The 17,743-nt window shown below is 50.7% G+C and overlaps 2 protein-coding genes across 3 annotated transcripts in view; one reads left to right on the forward strand and one right to left on the reverse strand.

Moving 5' to 3' along the window:
* The window catches only part of RNF220 (ring finger protein 220), a 223,684-nt gene extending 218,886 nt beyond the window's left edge, over positions 1-4,798 (forward strand). For both annotated transcript variants that reach the window (XM_065657825.1, XM_065657823.1), the window contains one exon: positions 1,674-4,798. In XM_065657825.1, coding sequence (XP_065513897.1) covers positions 1,674-1,745 — 72 coding nt within the window. In that variant the 3' untranslated portion in view covers positions 1,746-4,798. The remainder of the gene's footprint in view (positions 1-1,673) is intronic.
* Positions 4,799-10,314: 5,516 nt separating this feature from the next.
* Positions 10,315-14,153, reverse strand: TMEM53 (transmembrane protein 53). Its single transcript, XM_065657190.1, has 3 exons — positions 14,092-14,153; positions 13,418-13,515; positions 10,315-12,086 (listed from the first exon to the last, which is right to left on the reverse strand). The coding sequence occupies exons 1-3, from the start codon at positions 14,144-14,146 to the stop codon at positions 11,424-11,426; spliced, it is 816 nt and encodes a 271-aa protein (XP_065513262.1). The 5' UTR covers positions 14,147-14,153; the 3' UTR covers positions 10,315-11,423.
* Between the last annotated feature and the right edge of the window lie 3,590 nt (positions 14,154-17,743).

Consider the following 17,743-nt stretch of genomic DNA (forward strand, 5'->3'; position numbering starts at 1 on the left):
TTGTGTGTGGCTGTTTTAGATCTCAGGTGCAAGTTCCCATGGTTCCTCAGCCACTCACAGCACAGGGTGTCAAATGGGAGCCTGGTTGCTCACAAGCCCAAAGCTCAGGGAACAGCAAACCTGCAGAGTCCATGTCTACCAGGAATAATGTGCACTGGGAGCAGGGAGGGGGCTGGTTTGAAGCTGATCTGCAGGGGTTTTCAGTAGTACCCAAGACTGCAGAGCAGACATGACTTGCACCTCTTTGGAGTGACATCCCTGTGAATTACTTGCACCCATGTACGTTTTCTGTACCTGAGACACTCTGCTCCAAATTCTCCTTAGTCCAGGGAGCCCCTGTCCTCTCTTCACAGGTGTTGTCACAGAACAGGAAGGACCTTTTCTAAGGACACTTGCCTTTTGTAAGCAGCAGTGCCAGCTCCTCTGCTAGAGATGTCCCCAAATGCAGGTAGCAGTGTGGCAGGTCACTGTCCTGCCCTGTCGCTCAGTCCACGTCCTGCCAGCTGAAACAAGCCCTGCGCAGGGAGGGCGGCAGCATCGCTGAACCGAGCGGCGTCAGTCCTGCCAGCCAGCCCCATGCAAGCCGGCAGGCTCTCACACGGCGCGTTGCATCTCCGTCAGCTCACTTGTCCTGCCGAGCGCCGGGCGTTAGCTGCTGGAAGGGCCTGTCTGACAGCAGCGAGCAAAACTCAGGGTGCTCAGACAGAGCCTGTGCTCAGTTCTGTGCAGCGGGAGGTCGTGTTGAGTCTGCGATCGGTGTTGAAAGCCAGGGCATCCCAATTTCCTACGCTGCTGCTGCTGTAGACAGGAGGCTGCCTCACAGCAGAGACATCTTTCTGTCATTTTTCCCATCAACTGACTGTCACATCTGCCAATCTAATGATGACCGGCTTAGGCTGACCCTGATTCTGAGGCTTATTAACACCCTCTTGCTGTCAGGCTTAGTGACAGATGGCACATCAGTGCTCGTTTTATTTCATGTTCTCTTCATGTCAGCCGCCCATTACCTCTCCCTAGTTCACAGTTTACCGGTTTCAGCTCACCTTGGCAGAACAGACTCAGCTCTGCGGCTGGGGGGGCTCAGGACGGGGGGTTCCTTCATGCCAGCAGCTCTGGGGCTTTCACAGGATGGCTGAGGCAGTCCCGCAGCCTGCTGCCCTGAAAGGGGTGGTCCAACCCCAACCATGAACCAGTTCAGTCAGCTGAAAACTGCACTGGTTCTGGTGGGGCTGGTTTTCTGCCTGCACGATGACCTGAGCTGGCTCGGGGCGGGCTGCAGTGAGCAGGGGGAGCAGAAAGGAGCTGATCTGCCGGCAGCCAGTGGTGACGGTGCGGTGGGATGGGGAGCTTGGGGAGCTGCAGAGACTCCTCTCTGTGGAGCTGCTGAGTTTGGTGACAAGTCTTGGCTCTGGGTTTCAGCCTCCCGCGGAGCTCCTGCCTGCCCAGCTGCCTCGTGCCGGGGACCAGAGTGGGTTGAGAGGCTTGTGGGGTGGGCAAGGAAGGTGTTGGGGCTCCCCCTTCCAACCACTTGTGCCCAACGTTGGAAGGGCTTGGCCCTGTCTGGAGAGGAAGGGGGGTGGCCTTGCTCCCCCTGAGGCCCCAGGCCCCCCCAGCGTTGTGTGGGTTGTCCTCCTTCGCTCTCTCACACTGTTCTTCTCATCTGCTGGTTGCAGGGTGCCAAGAAGCTCTGTCCTCAGTGTAACACCATCACATCTCCTGGAGACCTTCGGCGCATCTACTTATGAAGGACCCAGCAGGAGGGCGGGACCCAGATACTCGGCTCAGCTCATCACACCAAGGGGGAGAAGAACAACAGCAACAAAAAGCAAACAAACAAAAAAAGACGTTTTAAAATTTAAAGAAAAAGCAAACAAACAAACCAGAGACTCCAGATATGGACTCGAGGATACAGGAGCAGTGGGGAGCCTCGGCTCCCAGGTCCCGCGTGTTGAGACCTTGTTCAGCAGCTGCAGCGGGCAAAACCAAACCCTTTGTTGTGAAGCCCCCTTTTTTAAAACCAGTATTCCCCATCCACCCGTTCCCTGGAGCTGGCTTTGCATCGCGGATGGCTCATGAGCCCTCCTTTGGACTGTGGTGTTGACCACTCTGCTCCCAGGAGACTGGGGAAGGGACCCTTGACAGAAAGATGTTAAATAACCTGTAACTTGTGTTCTTTGTTCAGTTTTATGGTTTTGTTTTTATTTGTTTTGGTTTGGTTTTTGGTTTGGTTCTGTTTTGGTTTTTTGTGGTGTTCTAGTGAGGAAAAAAAAAAAGGTTTAAAGAAAAAAACCACACCCAGGCAGAAATGAAGCACATGTAATATAGATTATATATGTTTACAATGTTGTGTATAAATGGGATAGACTCAAACATTACATACTAATAAGTTTCCCTTTCATTTTTTTGGGTTGTATTTTTTTTAAAGAAGAAAAAAAAATGAGCAGAGAACATTAAACCCATATTTTTCTTGGTTCAGCAAAGTTTTGGCATTAAAGTCATTAGTTTAAAAAAAAGTATATATATACATATATATAATATAAATGGTTTAATGTTCTGTGGTGTATATTTCCTCATTCAGATATGAAGTTAACAGCTTTTAGTAATGGCTGTAGCATTGCCCATAACTTACAGAACTTATGGGGAGTAGAGGAGGTGGATTTTTGTCATTAGTTGTAGCTAATGGGGCTATTTATAATAGAATCGTTATCCCTGGAAAGACATGGCTTTTAGCTCCTCGCCAGGGGGACCAGGCAGGGCGGGGGGATCTGCCTCAGCCCCCTTTGCATTTCCCAGCCGGGGAAGGGGCAATCGGTGTGGAGCTGGAGGGCGGCAGCCGGCCAGAGTTGCTGTCACCCCTGCGCTGAGCCCCTCCTGCTTCCTCCAAAGCCACAGCCCCTGCCTTGCTTTGCTTTGCTTTGCTTTGCTTTGCTTTCCTCCCTCCAGGCAGCAGTTGCTGGCCAAGGATACCTGAGCTACTCCCGCTGCCGAGGCCGGACGGCGGGGAAGCAGCGGGCACAGGGAGCGATGGCAGGGGACGGTGTGTCCCTGCTCGTGGCTTTGCCCGGCTGGGCTCGGGTAGTTCCCTCGCAGAGCTGGCTGCAGCCGGCCCTGGCGCTGCCCGGCGGCGATGTGACAGCCCTGCCCTGCGCTGGCTTCCCCAGCTGCTGCTCTCCCGGAGCCTGCGCTTTGCAAAAGGGGTTTTGGCACTAGGGCAGAGCCAGTCAGCCCTGTCTCATCCCCACAGCCACCGCCAGGGCTTGCCCGCAGGCTGTGGTGAGTGGAGATGCTTCTATCCAGAGGTTCCCTACTGCCCCGGCTTCTTCCATGCAGTCCCTCATGCTTGTCTCTGTCTTCTGTATCCTCAGTCTTAACCAAAGCTGCCATCTGGCCTGGTTTTTTTTATTGTCTTTTTTATTTTCAGGACCCAAGAGACAGATGCTGATCCATTTCCCAAGGTGAACGCACACCCCATGTCCTGAGTTCTCCCAGCCCCAAACTGAGCAGCCCTGCCCCAGCTCCCCGAAACCAGAGAACAGGGAGATGGGGAAGCTCATCTCCTCCTGTTCCCACAGGGTCATTCCAAGCAGATCCCACCTCACAGCACAACATGACTGGGACATTTTAAGACAATCTGGAAACAGCAGTGGATGAGGGGTTTGGAGCTGGGACTCCAGCAACCCTGGGTTGCTGGGATGTTACTGGAGAGGGAAGGGCTGGGGCGGCAGGATGCCTCAGGAGTGACAGTCCCACCATCACTTCTCTGCCCTGAGCTTGATGCTGTTTTGCAGCAAGCAGCTGCTGCCCTTGGCATCTCAGGAGTGATTTCAGAAGGATCCCACTGCACCTAAAAAAAAAAAAAAAATTGAAGGAGCTGTATTTCGTAAACATGTTGGAAAAAGGCAGCAATTCTTAATTCTTAACCGCGAGTTTCCTGGGTCTCCAAGTTCTCAGCAGCATGGTGACCTCTGACAGGGGAGAGCTGCAGCCCTCCCTGCTCGGGGCACATCCCTGCAGAGCTCCTGGGGACCAGAGGAGGCTGAGGCACCCCAGGAGGGTCCTGTCTCCCCAGGGAGGGGACGCGGCTGCAGCAATGGGCTGTCACCGCTGGGTCTCCCTGCGGCCGGGCAGCACTGGGGCAGGGGAAGGGCAGGCACATAGAGCTTGGGGCTGGGTTTGGAAAGGGGGAAAAACTGGGAGGCGGGGTGGGGGAGACATGGCTGGGCTGTCTGGGTGTCAGCTCTGGGATCTCAGAGATGGATTTGGAGAGGGTCCAGTGGGTGGATTTCAGATGCAGCCAGGAGGGGAAGAGGGCAGGACCCCCCAAACCCCAGCCCTTCCTTGGAAATAGGCCCAGGAGGGAGCCAGGGTTTCTGGTGGGTGTTGTGGACCAGCCATGTGCTCTGTTTACCTGTGTGTAAAACCGTATGTAACTAGTCATTGGTTCTTTGTTTTGGGGTTTATTTTTTGTTTATTATAATTGTAAAGCCATCCCCTGTTTTGAAGATGGGGGCTGCAGGGGGAAGGCTGAGGAGAGAGACATCCCGGTTTGTAACACACATCTGCCACTTCCGCTCCTCTGTAACGAGTTTAAATGATTTAAAAAAAAAAAAAAAAAAAGAAAAAAAAGAAAAAAAAAAGAACTATTGAAGTTACCTGTCTTTGCCCAAAGAATCCCAGTTGCACAAAGCGATATTCCGGTGTGTCAATGATTGTGTGTCGGTGTATATTATACAAAGAGGTACTTGTCACTCCCGTTTGTAAACTACATTTGACATTAATTAAACAAGTATAAATCTTCTTGGGTGCTTCTTGCCTTTCTGTGTTTCCCTTCACAGGCGAGAGGCAGCAGAGGAGACACCCCCTCCCCCATAAGCCTCAGCCCCTGGATGTCGGTAATGTCCCAAAGGGGAGCCCTGGTCCTATTTGGGGTGCAGGGACAGATGCAGGGATGCAATAATGCATCTCTGCCCCACCACGGATGGGGTCCCCCAACTCGTCTCCCCCACTTAGAGCCAGAAGGGCAGGGCAAAGGGCACATCTCAGGCCACACCCCCCCCCAGTAATGAAGTCTCATCAGCTGCATTAGTTGGGGGCAGGAGGCGCCCAGCCCCAACAGATCTATATGTCCTGCATTAGGGACAACCAGCAAGGTATAGGGTTACCCCCAACAGCAGGGACTAGGAGGCTGCTGGGGCAGGGGGGGTGGAGGTCAGGTGCCCCCCGGCGTGGAGCTGGCGCCGACGCTTTTGGTTTACAAATATTTTGCAGATGAGTTGATGGGGTGTATTCAGACCCCTCCCCACAGCTGCATCCCCTGGGGATGGGGTGCTGGAGGCTCCCTGGGCTGATGGAGCCGGGGGGCACTGGGATGTCAGGGACCTCTTTCCATCTGTGCTGGTAAGGATGGGAAAAGGGGTGGATTTGGGCCTTTCTTTGGCTGGCAGGGAGCTGTAGGGCATCTCAGCCGCTTGCCGGTCCACTTTCAGCCCAAAGGAGGCCTGAGGCCAGGGTGAGGGGCAAGAGCCCTCCCGCTCTCCCCCTCCACCCGCTCTGCAGCAGGCTGCTAATATTTTATTTAAAATATCTTTAGGAAGCAGAGGGCTGTGATGTATCGGATGTATTGAGAAAATGCTAATGTGTAATAGCGTGTGTCAGGGGCCTCGTTCATCACCCCACGCCGCCTTCTGGGGGATCCATATCTAATTAACAGTAATGAATGAGGGAGCCCACCTAATGACAGCCCGCCAGTTTGTTATGGAAATGAGGCAATCCCATTAGGCAAAACACTTAATTAAACAAACTGCTCGGAGTGGAGGCTGCAGCAAGATGGGCCCAGGCCCTTTGGGGTACTAGGGCCCCTGATACCCATATGCCCACATGCCAGGTGGGGGGCACAGGGGCTGCTGCAGCCCCACAGAGCCAGGCACCCGTGGTCAACTCCAGCTGGGGGAGCCGAGAGGGACTCACTAGGGGGGTCTGTGCTGGGGAGGGGGCAGTGGAGCAGTTCTCATCCCCCTCTCGTCTCTCCAGCACATCGACGGGTGCAAGGCGGCAGAGGCCAAACACAGATTTCCAATCAAATGTGTGTACTTGGCTCCTGCTCTATTGACACTGAAGCAAGAAGGGCTCAAGGTTAATTCCTTATCAATACCCTATTGTCAGCTCATTCATCACCTGAGGAGGGCAAGGGCTGCCCAAGCTCTCCCCGCCCCAGCCCCCATGAATTTGGGAGGGTGACCGAAGGATGCCGTGCACCCCTCTGCCCGCCCCAGCCCTCTCCAGGCGGCCTTTCTCCAGCCAGGAGATGGGATGGGTGTGCAGCCATGTGAGGATGGGGACCTGAGTTCCAAGGGAAGGGGATGGTGGGATGCCGGGCAGGCAGAGTGAGCAGCTGCCCAGTGAGCCCCTGCCTCCCCATGTCCAGGGCTGGATGAAAGAGCGGTGCGTATGGTCTGTCAAGGGGTGCCTGAGGAAAGCGGGTACATTGGGGGGCCCAAATAGGATAGCACAGCCAGGGGTCACAGCCACTATTTCCTATCTGCCCCGCCAAGCCCCGGTCCTGTGTGCCAGGTGGTGCTCCCAGCCTTTCCAGAGAGCAGCAGTAAGTTCAGCTCCCTCCCCAGGGCTGGGGAGCTACAAAGGAACCCAAGGGAGCTCCACAGACCTAATTCACCAGGGTTTCCAGAAGTTTGACCGTGGTCTGTCTGTGGAGGACTACAGTGGGTCCGTGGATTCCCTGACGGAGGGCATGGGAACAGAGATCAGCCTTGAAGATATTAAGGCCTACCCATGAGAAAGATGGGAGTAAAGGAGTATCTGGAGATATTAAGGTGTACCCGTGAGAGAGAAGGGATGTACCTGTGAGAGAGAAGAGAGTAGAAGAGTAATATTAATGATAGCAAAATCAGCCAATGAGATGTTACTGCTGTAACTTGTAACCAATAGTGAAGAGACACGTGAATTGGTAAAACTGTATAAAAATGCACTTGTGGCAATAAATGGCATCTACTACTTTCATCCTGAAAGACCTTGGTCTATGTCATTTGTCCGTCTCTACCACAACATCTGTCCAACTACAACATTGCACAGATTCGCTTAAAAAATAGACAGCCCTCTCTGGGTGATGGAGGGGAAAGTGGTACGACCCGGCCTGCCAATGCAGGGCAGGCAGTAAAGCTGTTCCTGCCGTTAGATTTTCAGTTTTAGCATTCAGTCAAAGCTGAGAAATAGGATCTAGTACGACTTCTAGGGGCAGGCAGCTCTAAGGCTAGATGTTGTTCCATATTAACTCACCATTTCTTTTTCTTGGCCCTGGAGTTTCTTCTTGCCGGTCTTCTTCCTTGCCTCGAGAAGGGACTTTTTGCAGGAGATGCTCTCAGACATGCAGAAGCGCTGAGCTGCACTGTTGGGATCTCCTCCAGCATCTGCCGCTGCTGTCTCCTGCACTGGCCACTTCTCCACGCAGGAAAGCAGGGACCTGCTGCCATCTCGTGGAGTCCCGCTCCCTCCCGGGTCACAGCATCGCAGCCAGCCCGGCCACCGCTGCCCTCGAGGAGGCTGGCACAGCCGCCCTCTGCCCGTTCCATCCTCCACCACCTCCACGGGGCGGTGGATACCAGCCTTACACCTCCCTGCTTCTATTTCTAGGAAGCAGAACATGGGGTTGGGTTGCTTGTTTCCATTTCAAGCCATCCACACTTTTCCGTCAGTGGCAGAGCCTCACACGTATGCAACTTCCCACCATGCACAAAGACGCAACACTATTTGCTGTCCCAACACACAAATGGCAACCGCAGACTTGGTTTAAAACACCTTTACTAGGTGCAGACACAGTTCAAGCTTCACCCAGGTGCTTGGTTTCAGTTCCTCATGTTGCAAGATTCTCCCCCCTGCTCCAAAACATAATCCCTGGCTGGGCTGGATCGTGCCCTTGGGCTGCCCGGGTCCCCACCACGGTGTCTCCCAGTGCTGCAGGGCACTGTCCCACTGCCTGCCAGCAGCAGCCCAGCACCCAACCACCCTGACCAACAACTAAACCCTTCCTGCAACATCACTGCTGCCTTGGGAGAAGGCAGTACAGGGCAGCAAGTCAGCAGCCAGCCCCCCCCCGCAGGAAACACAAAGTTTTTGTTGCTGAGGGAGGGTTAATTTGTGCTTTTGCAAAATGCACCTAGCTGGGAAATGCGTAATGGCAGCAGCTGGTCCCTGGGCATCCTCCTCTCCCACGGCTGGTGGTGTTTCACCCACGCTGCTCCGAGGGCTGGACTGTAGGAAAACGAGCTCCGGGCTCCCCAGGCAGAGATTGCTGGTGCCACATCCCACTCCCTGCCCATGAGACGAGATGAGATGCTGCATTTTTCCTCTCAAAGACTGGATCTGGAATACCCCTCCTGTAGCCTGCCTCAGAGATTTACTTGGATTTGCCAAGATATCCCAACCTTTGGCTTTCAGTGTTTAGGCTGAAGCTCTTTAGGAACACACGTTGCACCAAACTGTGACAGTTTAGCAAGGATTAAGGGTTTGAGGCAGGGTTTTATTTTTTAAATCCAGTAGTGCTTGGATCAGTTCTTGGCTGTGTGCCTTCAGGCTCCAAGTTATTAACCTTCTGTTTCAAATAACAAGCAATAGAAATAAAGAGGGCAGAAAGGGGCAGGAGGGAGGGCAAGCATACATGCTGTATAGGAAAAAAGAGGGCAATATATCGCATGATATAATAATCATCATTAAAACTTGCTGTGACATGGAAAACAAAACTTACCCCGAAGATGGGTGCTGATGACTGTAAATCACTGGCTTTCTCAAGACCCTCGCCGCTCTTAGAGCAGCATGTACACGAACCAGCCCTCAATTTCAAGTCAGTTTTGCAGCAGTGGAAATGCCCATGAGCTGGTTCCTGCTTGCAAAGCTCGGGGCACCTCTGACTGTGGAGCCCCAGCAGGCAGCACTCGCTCCCTGCCCACTGCCCTGGGAAGCGGGGAGTGGAGCAGAGCTGGACTGAGCTGGGGCAGCTGCAATCCCGTGGTGGGGAGGTGAAGCTGGGGAGGTGGATGCGGATTGAGGGTGTAGCTGACACCTGTGAAGTTCTTCCCGGAGGAAGCTTCGCTGTCCCACTGCACAGGGACACCAGGTTTAGCTCCAGCTCCTGCCAGCAACACTTCACAACAGCCCAAGTCCTCAAACAGAAGTCCAGCACCCAGGGCAATAAACAGGAACAGCAGATTCCCAGCCTGGCACAACTGTATTAATTCAGAGGCAAGCATTATGGAGTGTTTAACTGTTCTGTAAATACCGAACCCGCAGAAACCAGCATGAAGGCAAGTGCTAGTTAAATAACCTTTATCACCTCTGCTGCCTACGAGTTTTTGCAGGGCCACAAACAGGCTGGATGCTCAGAAGACACAGCCCAGCTCCCCAGGAAGGTAGTCGAACAGATCGCAGGTCAGGAAATACGGCACTGACAGCACAAACCAGGAGCCTGCTTTAAAAAGCTGGCAGATCTCTGATGGGATTTCTGGGGATAGGGGACCATGCCTGGATTTCACAGGTTCAACCCCTAGGAACAAGAATTTCTCCATGAAAAGCAGCAGGCTGGAGGGTATCTTACCGCAGGGAACCCTCACAGCTCATCTGCACAGCAGAAGCTGAAACTAAGATCACACCTACAGAAGACTGGACGCCGAGCAATGAGGCCTCCTGTGCCTGGAACCAGTTTTCACTTGAAAAATGAAGACAAACAAGGCCACCAGCCCCTTTTCAGTTAATTCTCACCTATCCCATACACCTCAATCCATCCTTTAAAGCCACGCCCAATGCTGGGTTATTCTTTGCTTTAAATAAGCGTTGCCACACCAGCCTGCTAAAAACAGTTGTTCTGGCCACTGACCACAACTCACCTCGTGCTGCCATTTCTGGGGTGTTCTAGTTCTCATTTTAAATTCACGAATTATTGTAGTGCTTCCCAAGAGACCTCTCTCTCTGCATGTCAAATCAGAACAGCAAGTGCTTTGTAATTGTGGGTGACAGCACCCGAAGGGTGGGCGAGGCAAGCACAGCAGCCCACAGGCAGCAAACCAAACATCTGTAAAAATCTGCTTTTTGTGTTCCTACCTCTCAAAGGCAGCCCCATGTTCAAACAGGCCCACAGCTCTCCAGAGCCTGTTCCTGGGAATCTTTGACTGGGAATGTAGTTGGCTAATCCTATCCACCACATTATTAATTAGCTTGCAATGCTGTGGCATGGCATAAACATGTCATTAGCAGGCTCTCCTCTGTCTTTATCCTGACTTCTCCCCAAATAAACAAGACCAAACATGGTTGAAGTGCAGCACAACAAGCTACTTTTTCACTAGGTAGAGGGAATTAACTTCTTGTATTACTAGTACACGCCGCATGGACAGCAGAGACCAATCATCTGAAGAGAACGTTATGGGGAAAAATGTTGAATTTCATGGCCATTTGTGGGTTGGAAGTGATTTAAGAAACACCCACTATAAATCATAGCTCCAAGAGACAGTTTCATTTTTCTCTGCAGTTCCACCTTGCTATTGCTGAGGTCTTTTAGGTTACAGCTGTGCCAGTTTCCCTGCATTTCCAGAAGCACAGTATCGGCTGCTCAAAGACACACGATAATAAAAGAACAGTTCTCCAAGAAAACAAAACTACTCGGGAGAACACACAAAAGACTGGAAAGAAGGGAAACAAAACACAAGACACATTCAAAAAGGTTAACTTAAATCTTTTGGTTGAAGAGCACAGAAGTTTCTACAAACATTTGAGCTCCCATTAAGGATCACAGCTTTGACTGCTTAGTCTCAGCTCTTCAATGGAACCAGATGACAACCTGGTCATACTGCCTGGCACAAGCCTTTTCCAGGTCTTACATTCAGCTTCCGGGCCTGATCTCCAAACAAGGAGAATAACAAGAGCTGGCATGCACCGAAAGAAGATAGAAGTCCTGCAGAGCTGCTTCTGTTTGCTCACTGCAAGATAAAAGAAATGGCAGAGAGGAAAACAACAACGACATTGAAGAGCTGTATTGTAAAATCAGTACAAGGAAACAGAATGCACGCATTGGACATCAAGGACAAGGAGACAACATGAAAAACAGAGAACACCACATGAAGAAACAACACTCCAGGTGAAATTCTGGTCTGTGACACCTTAGTACAGCACATCATCAACTTCAACCACGCCACATTTCAAGTTCAGTACTTTAAATTAATAATTAATCCATATCTACTTTCTGCTATGACGTGGCTGGCCCAAAGGCCAGCCTGGAGGCTTTCGGACTTGCAGATGGTGAAATAAAAAAAAAAAAGGCGCTAAGAAGTCTCCACTTTTCCTCCTTTCAAAGACACAAAGGGGGTGACGTTTCCCATACGAGCCGAGCAAAGCAGAGGCAAACACTGGAAGTCATTACGCCGCTAATGAGGTGAGGCCCTGAGACAGTCAGAGAGGAAAGTTGTACAGAGGTTGCGGTAATAGATGGGATACGCCCGCATGTGGCTGACGTGAGCTGAATCCAAGAAGTCAACAGCTTTCACAGAGACACCGAGCTGCTGCCGTGTGTCAGCCATGTGCTTCACATCGCTGGCCTTGATGATGGCATCAGCTTGGGAATAGAGGTAAAGCTCGGGCCACCGCGAGGGCGCATTCAGCAGGGCATCGTAGTGGCCCTTGTGGATGAAGCTGGTCAACGGGTACAGTAGGATCCGCAGAACCACAGCTGTAGCAGCAAAAGCAAATAAGAGGAAATACTTGAGGAGCACATTTGTGGACACCAAGACAGTTGCCAAAGCACGAAGGGCTCCTATCAAGTTTCTTCTGCCAGGGGCACTATCAAAAATGGCACCCGCTACTTTGAGGTTCTTGAATGGCTTGTGAGTGTGGAGCATCTCAGTGATGTAACGGTACAGCATGAAACCACCATTGCTAAAAATGTGAAAAAGAACCGGTCTGTTTTCAATCTTGTAGTCAAAGACCAGCTCCAGGAGCTGCCTGGCTTGGGTCTGGAGGGATCTGATGCCAAAGGTCTCAGAGAAGAATATCATCCTCCAAGGCGCCGTGTAGCGGATGACGGTGCACCCCTAAGAACAGAAAGAGACCCCACAACCATTTAGGCTGTGCTGTAAATTACACAGAGTAGGCAAGTACACCCGAGCAACTGCCTTTACAGTTAAGGCCTTACATTTAGGTGTAAATTGGAAAACAGGATCTCAAATGAGATCTGCCTTCTAAATAGAGCAGATGGAACTATATTTATAAATGTTTTACATCTTTCCTGTCACCGAAACTCATTGACATTGTGCACCACCAATCACCAGGCAAAGGCATCAAGACAGCCCTTCCACTCAGAGCTCTCTGGAGCGTGGACTAGGAAGAAGAGAGGATATCAAGTTCTTAAATCAAACTATTTTACGCCATCTTGCCATGGCTGCAGCCACTTCCTCACTAGGGAGCTAGCAAACCCCTTTCTCTCCTTCCCCATTCCTATCATCTTTCTGATAGAAAAGTATTTTTCACAGAAGTTGGCATGCTGCCATGTAATGTGCTCCTCATCTGACCAGCAGCATCTCTTAGTCAAAACAGTCACTTAACAATTCTTCCCTAGAACAAGCCAATTCATGACTCTTGCACTGGATTACACATTAAGAATAGACTTGTTAACGTACAGACTTTGCTACCTATAGCTGAAACAGATTTGGATAAATACAAGATCCTGTATTCTGGCCCAAAAAAGTCTCATGTTTCACTGGGTCCCAATACCACAAGCTGGGGTCATTCCAGTAAAAACAACAGTACTAGAAAAGAAAATATCATAACTTAGGGAAGTAGGAATTGGACAGACCTTTCTAGTTCAAAGACAAGGAGTTGCTAATGAGGAGGTGTGACTATCATAGGATGCCTGTTCCACAGACAGAATAAAATGAATTTGGATTACAACATTTAGATGAGTTCTCTTCACAGGAGGCAAAAGCCAAAGGAGTGACAGATGCTGACACGCTCTGTCATTCCCAGCCTGGCCTTGCCAAGCCTGTGCTATGGCCTCTTAGAGAGCAGCAAACACATAATCTTTCCTCGCAGGTTTACCTGTCTGGCAACCTAATACAGATCATGTCATTGATGAATAATCTCACAGCTTTAAAAGCCTTAAAATATTCCAGAGATTCACACAATGGCAGATAGTTTGTTCGAGGAAGTATTTTTGTCTCAGCTGTACGCACAAAGATGCCATCAGCATCTGTTAGATAACGCTGCCAGGGCAAGGAGCTTTCAATGACAAGAGAACTCGCCACTCACTCCCAATGACTCCCTGGACCAAAAGAGGCTTTAGAATGATTTTACCAACATGCAGAAAAGAGGTAGAGTCTCAGAGCGCTGTATGACAGTGTCATTAAAATATAAAGAAGCTACTCACCTTCTGACTGTAGACTGCACTGTATTTGGCCAGGTATTTGTCCTTGCAGCCTGCCCAACCTAGAAGGATCACCACAGGCTCTCTCTCTGTACTGCTCTCTGAAACAAATCACAAGTTTTAAAAGAATTGTCCTCCAGTCTACCAGAATCAGAACGTAGGGCAACTTGCCTGGTTAATAAAGCTTAAGGGCAATGATGAGGCATGTATCAGCTTAATATCCCAGTCAGCTCTGAACATCGCCTGGTCCCACTTTCGCTATGTGGGCGTGCTCAGTAGGACAGCAGAGTTTCAGTTCCCACAGCTGCCCAGCTCTCCGCTGACGGGCAGCCAGCGGTGTGCGAATCACCCGGGGACACCGGCCCCTCCTCAACCCTCCCGGGCGCTGCGGAGGCATCAGGGATTCCTGCCCCCTTCCAGGGGGGAAAGGGAAGTGTCCTGCCCTGCCCTCCAGGAACTACCAGGCACCTGGTACGGCACAAGTGTCTGCACAGCTCCCTGCCCCCGGTCCCCACGCCAAGTCCCCTCTCGCCCAGCCTCCGGGGTCCCCCAGGCCCGGTCCCTCCCTCTCCACCCTCAGGGGTCCTCAGTCCCTCCTGTCACTGGGGTCCTGCAGATCCAGTTGCAGTTCCACCTCCCCACCACCCTCGGGCCCCCCAGGCCCGCTCGCCCCGCACCACAGGCATCGCCCGGCGCCAGCTCCACCGCCGCCTCCAGCCCCCGGGCCCCCATCGCCGCGCACTCCCGCCCCACACCCCACTGGCGCTTCCGCTCTCCCCACCGGAAGCTCCGCCCCGCCGCACCTCTCATAGCCAATGAGAAGGAAAAGCGCCCACCCGCCTCACTCTCCGTTACCTCCCCTCCCCGCCTCCCGCTTCCTTAGCAACGCGCCCCGAGCACCCGGGCCGAGCTGGTCGCCCCGCCCACTGGTGGTGGAAACTGGCCCATTGGGCCGGGGGTGTAAAGGCGGGCCGCGATTGGTTCTTCTGCGGTGTCACTCAGTCTGCGGGGTATCCGCCCCCTCGGGGAGAGGTGAGAGGGAGTGAGGGGCTGAGGCGGGCGCTGCTGTGGGGGACTGTAAGGCCTCGGGGGGTCGGAGTGGGGAGAATTGTAGGGCCTGGAGTGGGGGTCGCAGTCAGAGGGGCTGGGGGATAGGGTGGGCGTGGGGGCTGAGGGGGCTTGTTGGTCCCGAGGTGGGTGTTTGGGTCAGGGAGTGCAGATATGGGGGCTGGGAAGGGCACGGGGGTCGGGGACTGTGTGAAGGACTGTGCGGCCTGGGGTGGGTTTGGGGTGTGGGAGAGCACAGGGCCTGTGACTGGGCTGGATCAGGCCTGGTGGGTTCTTTGGGCCTTGGGCAGGGCATGTTGAGGCTGCAGTGGGTTGTGGGGAGTTAGGGGCTGGGGTGGATGTAGGGGTCAGTGCAGGGCCCAGGTGGGGGTGAGTGGGGCACAGGGGCTAGGTTTTGGGTTGTGGCTGAGGTTAACAGTGGTGCAGGGCTTGGGAGGTAGGACATGTTAGGTGAGAGAGGGGCCAGTGGGACTAGGGGTTGGTAGGGGCTGGGTAGAAGGCGTGAGGGTACACTGGGGTGTGAGGAGAGTTGTGGGAGACTTGGGATATGCCAAGAAAGGGTGAAACCTGCTGGGTAAGCAGAATCTCTTAGGTTTTCCCTGAGGCTGAGCATGGCCTTGTTGCTGCAAGATGCAAAGTTAACGCCAAATCACTGTCACACTGTCCTTCCATGAGTTCAAGGCCATCAGTCCCTGGCACCTCACATTTGAGCTGATGCTGCACCAGCCTGCCTTTTGGTCTCAATCTGATAACTTAGCAGCACTCTGGATGTAAAGGACCACTGAATTGCCAGAGCCAGTTCCTAAATTACTTGTGTTTTTCTTGGCAGGAAAAAAGCACTGCCGTGACCCAGTCTTGATTATTAGGTCCAGTGGACTGGCGTGGCAGCCCAGCACTGTTGAGGGCAGAGTTTGAAGCCAACAAACAGGAGTTATGTGCTGATGTTAGCAGTAACAAACGACTCAGGCAAGTAATTTAACTTCCCTGTGTCTGTATGTTCCCATATGTAAAATGGTCATAATAAAAATATTCATGTACATTTTCAGGGTACTTTGCAATGTCAGTTTAAAGACTACTATGTCAGCAGATGCTGTTATTATAGCAGCAGGGACAGACACCACTGTATCCTCAGAAGCCTCATGTGATCATTGTTTCAAAGCCTTCTCTCTTTTTTTGCCTTTGATTCATAGGCAAGCCCTTTGTATCACTAAAATCCTCACGTCCAGAGGCTGGCGCTAGTATTTCTGAACAGTGGAGTGTTACTGCAGCTTTATAATAAAAATAGATAGCATTACACCAGCAGCATCTCAAACATAAATATGGAAACGTTAATTTACAATCAATTTTGGGATGTTTCAGACTGTAAAGTTCTTTTAACTAGATCTCTGCTGAGGACAGGGGAGCACTTTATGGGACTGTAAATTTCATGCAAACAGTCTCTGTGAAATACAGATTCCCCCTACACACTAGCTGTTCTCTCGATATCAATCATATGCCTTGCAAGTAATGTTTCACAAATATTCTGTAAATCACAGGAAAATGCTCGCAATAATGTGAAATATGACTTTCACTTGACTGTTTCACCAGAGGCCCCTAACAGGCCATTCTCCTGTCAGCACTAACATTTGTTATGGTTAATAACATTTTCAATCACAACTATTTTGGGAAAATGGATTTATTTTAAACCTGCTTCCCTGCAAAGGAGATCCTGAAAACGCCCTGCCAAGGACACAGACTCCTTACAGAGCACAGGCTGTTAATTCCCAAACGAAATTTCATCTCAATTCTCAAACATTGTTTCTTAGCCAGCTTTTTGAAGACTTTGTTTGTTTTCAGGCACTGAGGTACACCTTTGCCTCTTGATCATTGTTTTCAGTCTAGTTCAGATAATAGCAACAGAAAGTTACTATTGAGCATATATCTTGGGGATATTCTGTAACTGATTTGGAAATTTGCTCCAGATTCTTGGAGAAAAGGCTTAAGAACTTTCTAGATAGGAAATCAGTAATTTTGGCTACTTGTATTGCATTGAAAGAAACTTCTTATTCTGAAATCCAAAGATTTTGTATCATTTAAACTTTTTTTTTCTCTTAAACCACACTTTAAATAAACCTCAAAATAGTGGTTTTCTTATGTAGGAAGTCCAAGAACCGTATTAGACAAGGCATGAATTCCTTTCTTATCCTCAGGCATGTTGATACAAGTTGAGGGAGGACAACGCAGCTGTGTTAATGCAGCTGCCTGTGACCTTGTCCCTGTTTCTGTGCCTGTCTATGTGCACCGACACTGATGTTTGACTGCCACGCTCCCCAAGATTGGTCAGTATCTTAAAAACAAACTCATACATGTCAGTGGAATTCTCATCTACCTGAATGAAGAGCTTAAGCCTCTGACATTTCATCCCCCTGCTAAGTGCACCTTCACATTTGTAAAGCTGGCATAGGGGATATCATACTGAGCTAAAAGTGTGCCAAAGAAATTTGGCAAAATATTGCTTTATTTAACACCTGTGTGAAGGGATGGGAGGAGATGCAGGCAGGGGATGTTTCTGGAGCTTCTGTCTTCTTGCCTACAGTTCCTATAATTTCAGGTTTTCTTAGATTGTTTAAAAACATGCCATAGAAATTACATAAGAAAAAAACAGAGCAAATGTCCATCATGCCAAAGGGTCCCAAAGCACTTTCCAACTGCCAAGGCCAAGCACATCGTCCTGGAGTGGATGTGGGCCCAGTCCAAATGACTGTCGCTCCATCACATGAGGCAGGGCAGGCTGCACTGCTGTGTTAACAAGCACTTACAGTCCCCTTGACCCTGTCACTCCCCATAAATCCATACCAATTTGTGCTCTCGTTTTACCCTATTTATTCTCTGGCAGGTCAGATATGAGATGCAGTGTTCATATCATGAGACTAGTGAGAAACCAAGGCTGGGGAAATGGGTAACATCAAAATGACTTTATTAACAGACCAGAGAAGAGAGTTCCTGTGGTGAAGCCACCTGCTCTGGAAAATAATATCAAGTCTGTTGCAGATTCATTATGCAGCTTCAGACATACCAGGAACTCTCCTTTTGCCTCAGTTTTCCTATCTATGAAATAAGTATAAAGGAAAATGACATTAAATGAATGGCTAGTAAGTGCTTTAATATTATTTGCCAAAGATTTAAAATGTGATTCTGGTGGTAATTCCTTAGTAAAAACTTCTTCTATCTTCAAAGCCCTTTTTAAACTTCTTTCTCACTTTTCTCTAGGCCGAAGAGACC

The sequence above is a fragment of the Caloenas nicobarica genome, chromosome Z, assembly GCF_036013445.1.
Source record: "Caloenas nicobarica isolate bCalNic1 chromosome Z, bCalNic1.hap1, whole genome shotgun sequence".
NCBI classification, from domain to species: Eukaryota; Metazoa; Chordata; class Aves; order Columbiformes; family Columbidae; genus Caloenas; species Caloenas nicobarica.

What these genes read in the sequence shown, in the direction of transcription:
- TMEM53 (XM_065657190.1), bottom strand. Translation starts at nt 14,146, where the DNA reads ATGGGGGCCCGGGGGCTGGAGGCGGCGGTGGAGCTGGCGCCGGGCGAT. An exon ending in GGCGCCGGGCGATGCCTGTG is followed by an intron (nt 13,516 to 14,091) that starts GTGCGGGGCGAG and finishes GATTTGTTTCAG; the next exon opens with AGAGCAGTACAGAGAGAGAG. An exon ending in GTGCAGTCTACAGTCAGAAG is followed by an intron (nt 12,087 to 13,417) that starts GTGAGTAGCTTC and finishes TTCTGTTCTTAG; the next exon opens with GGGTGCACCGTCATCCGCTA.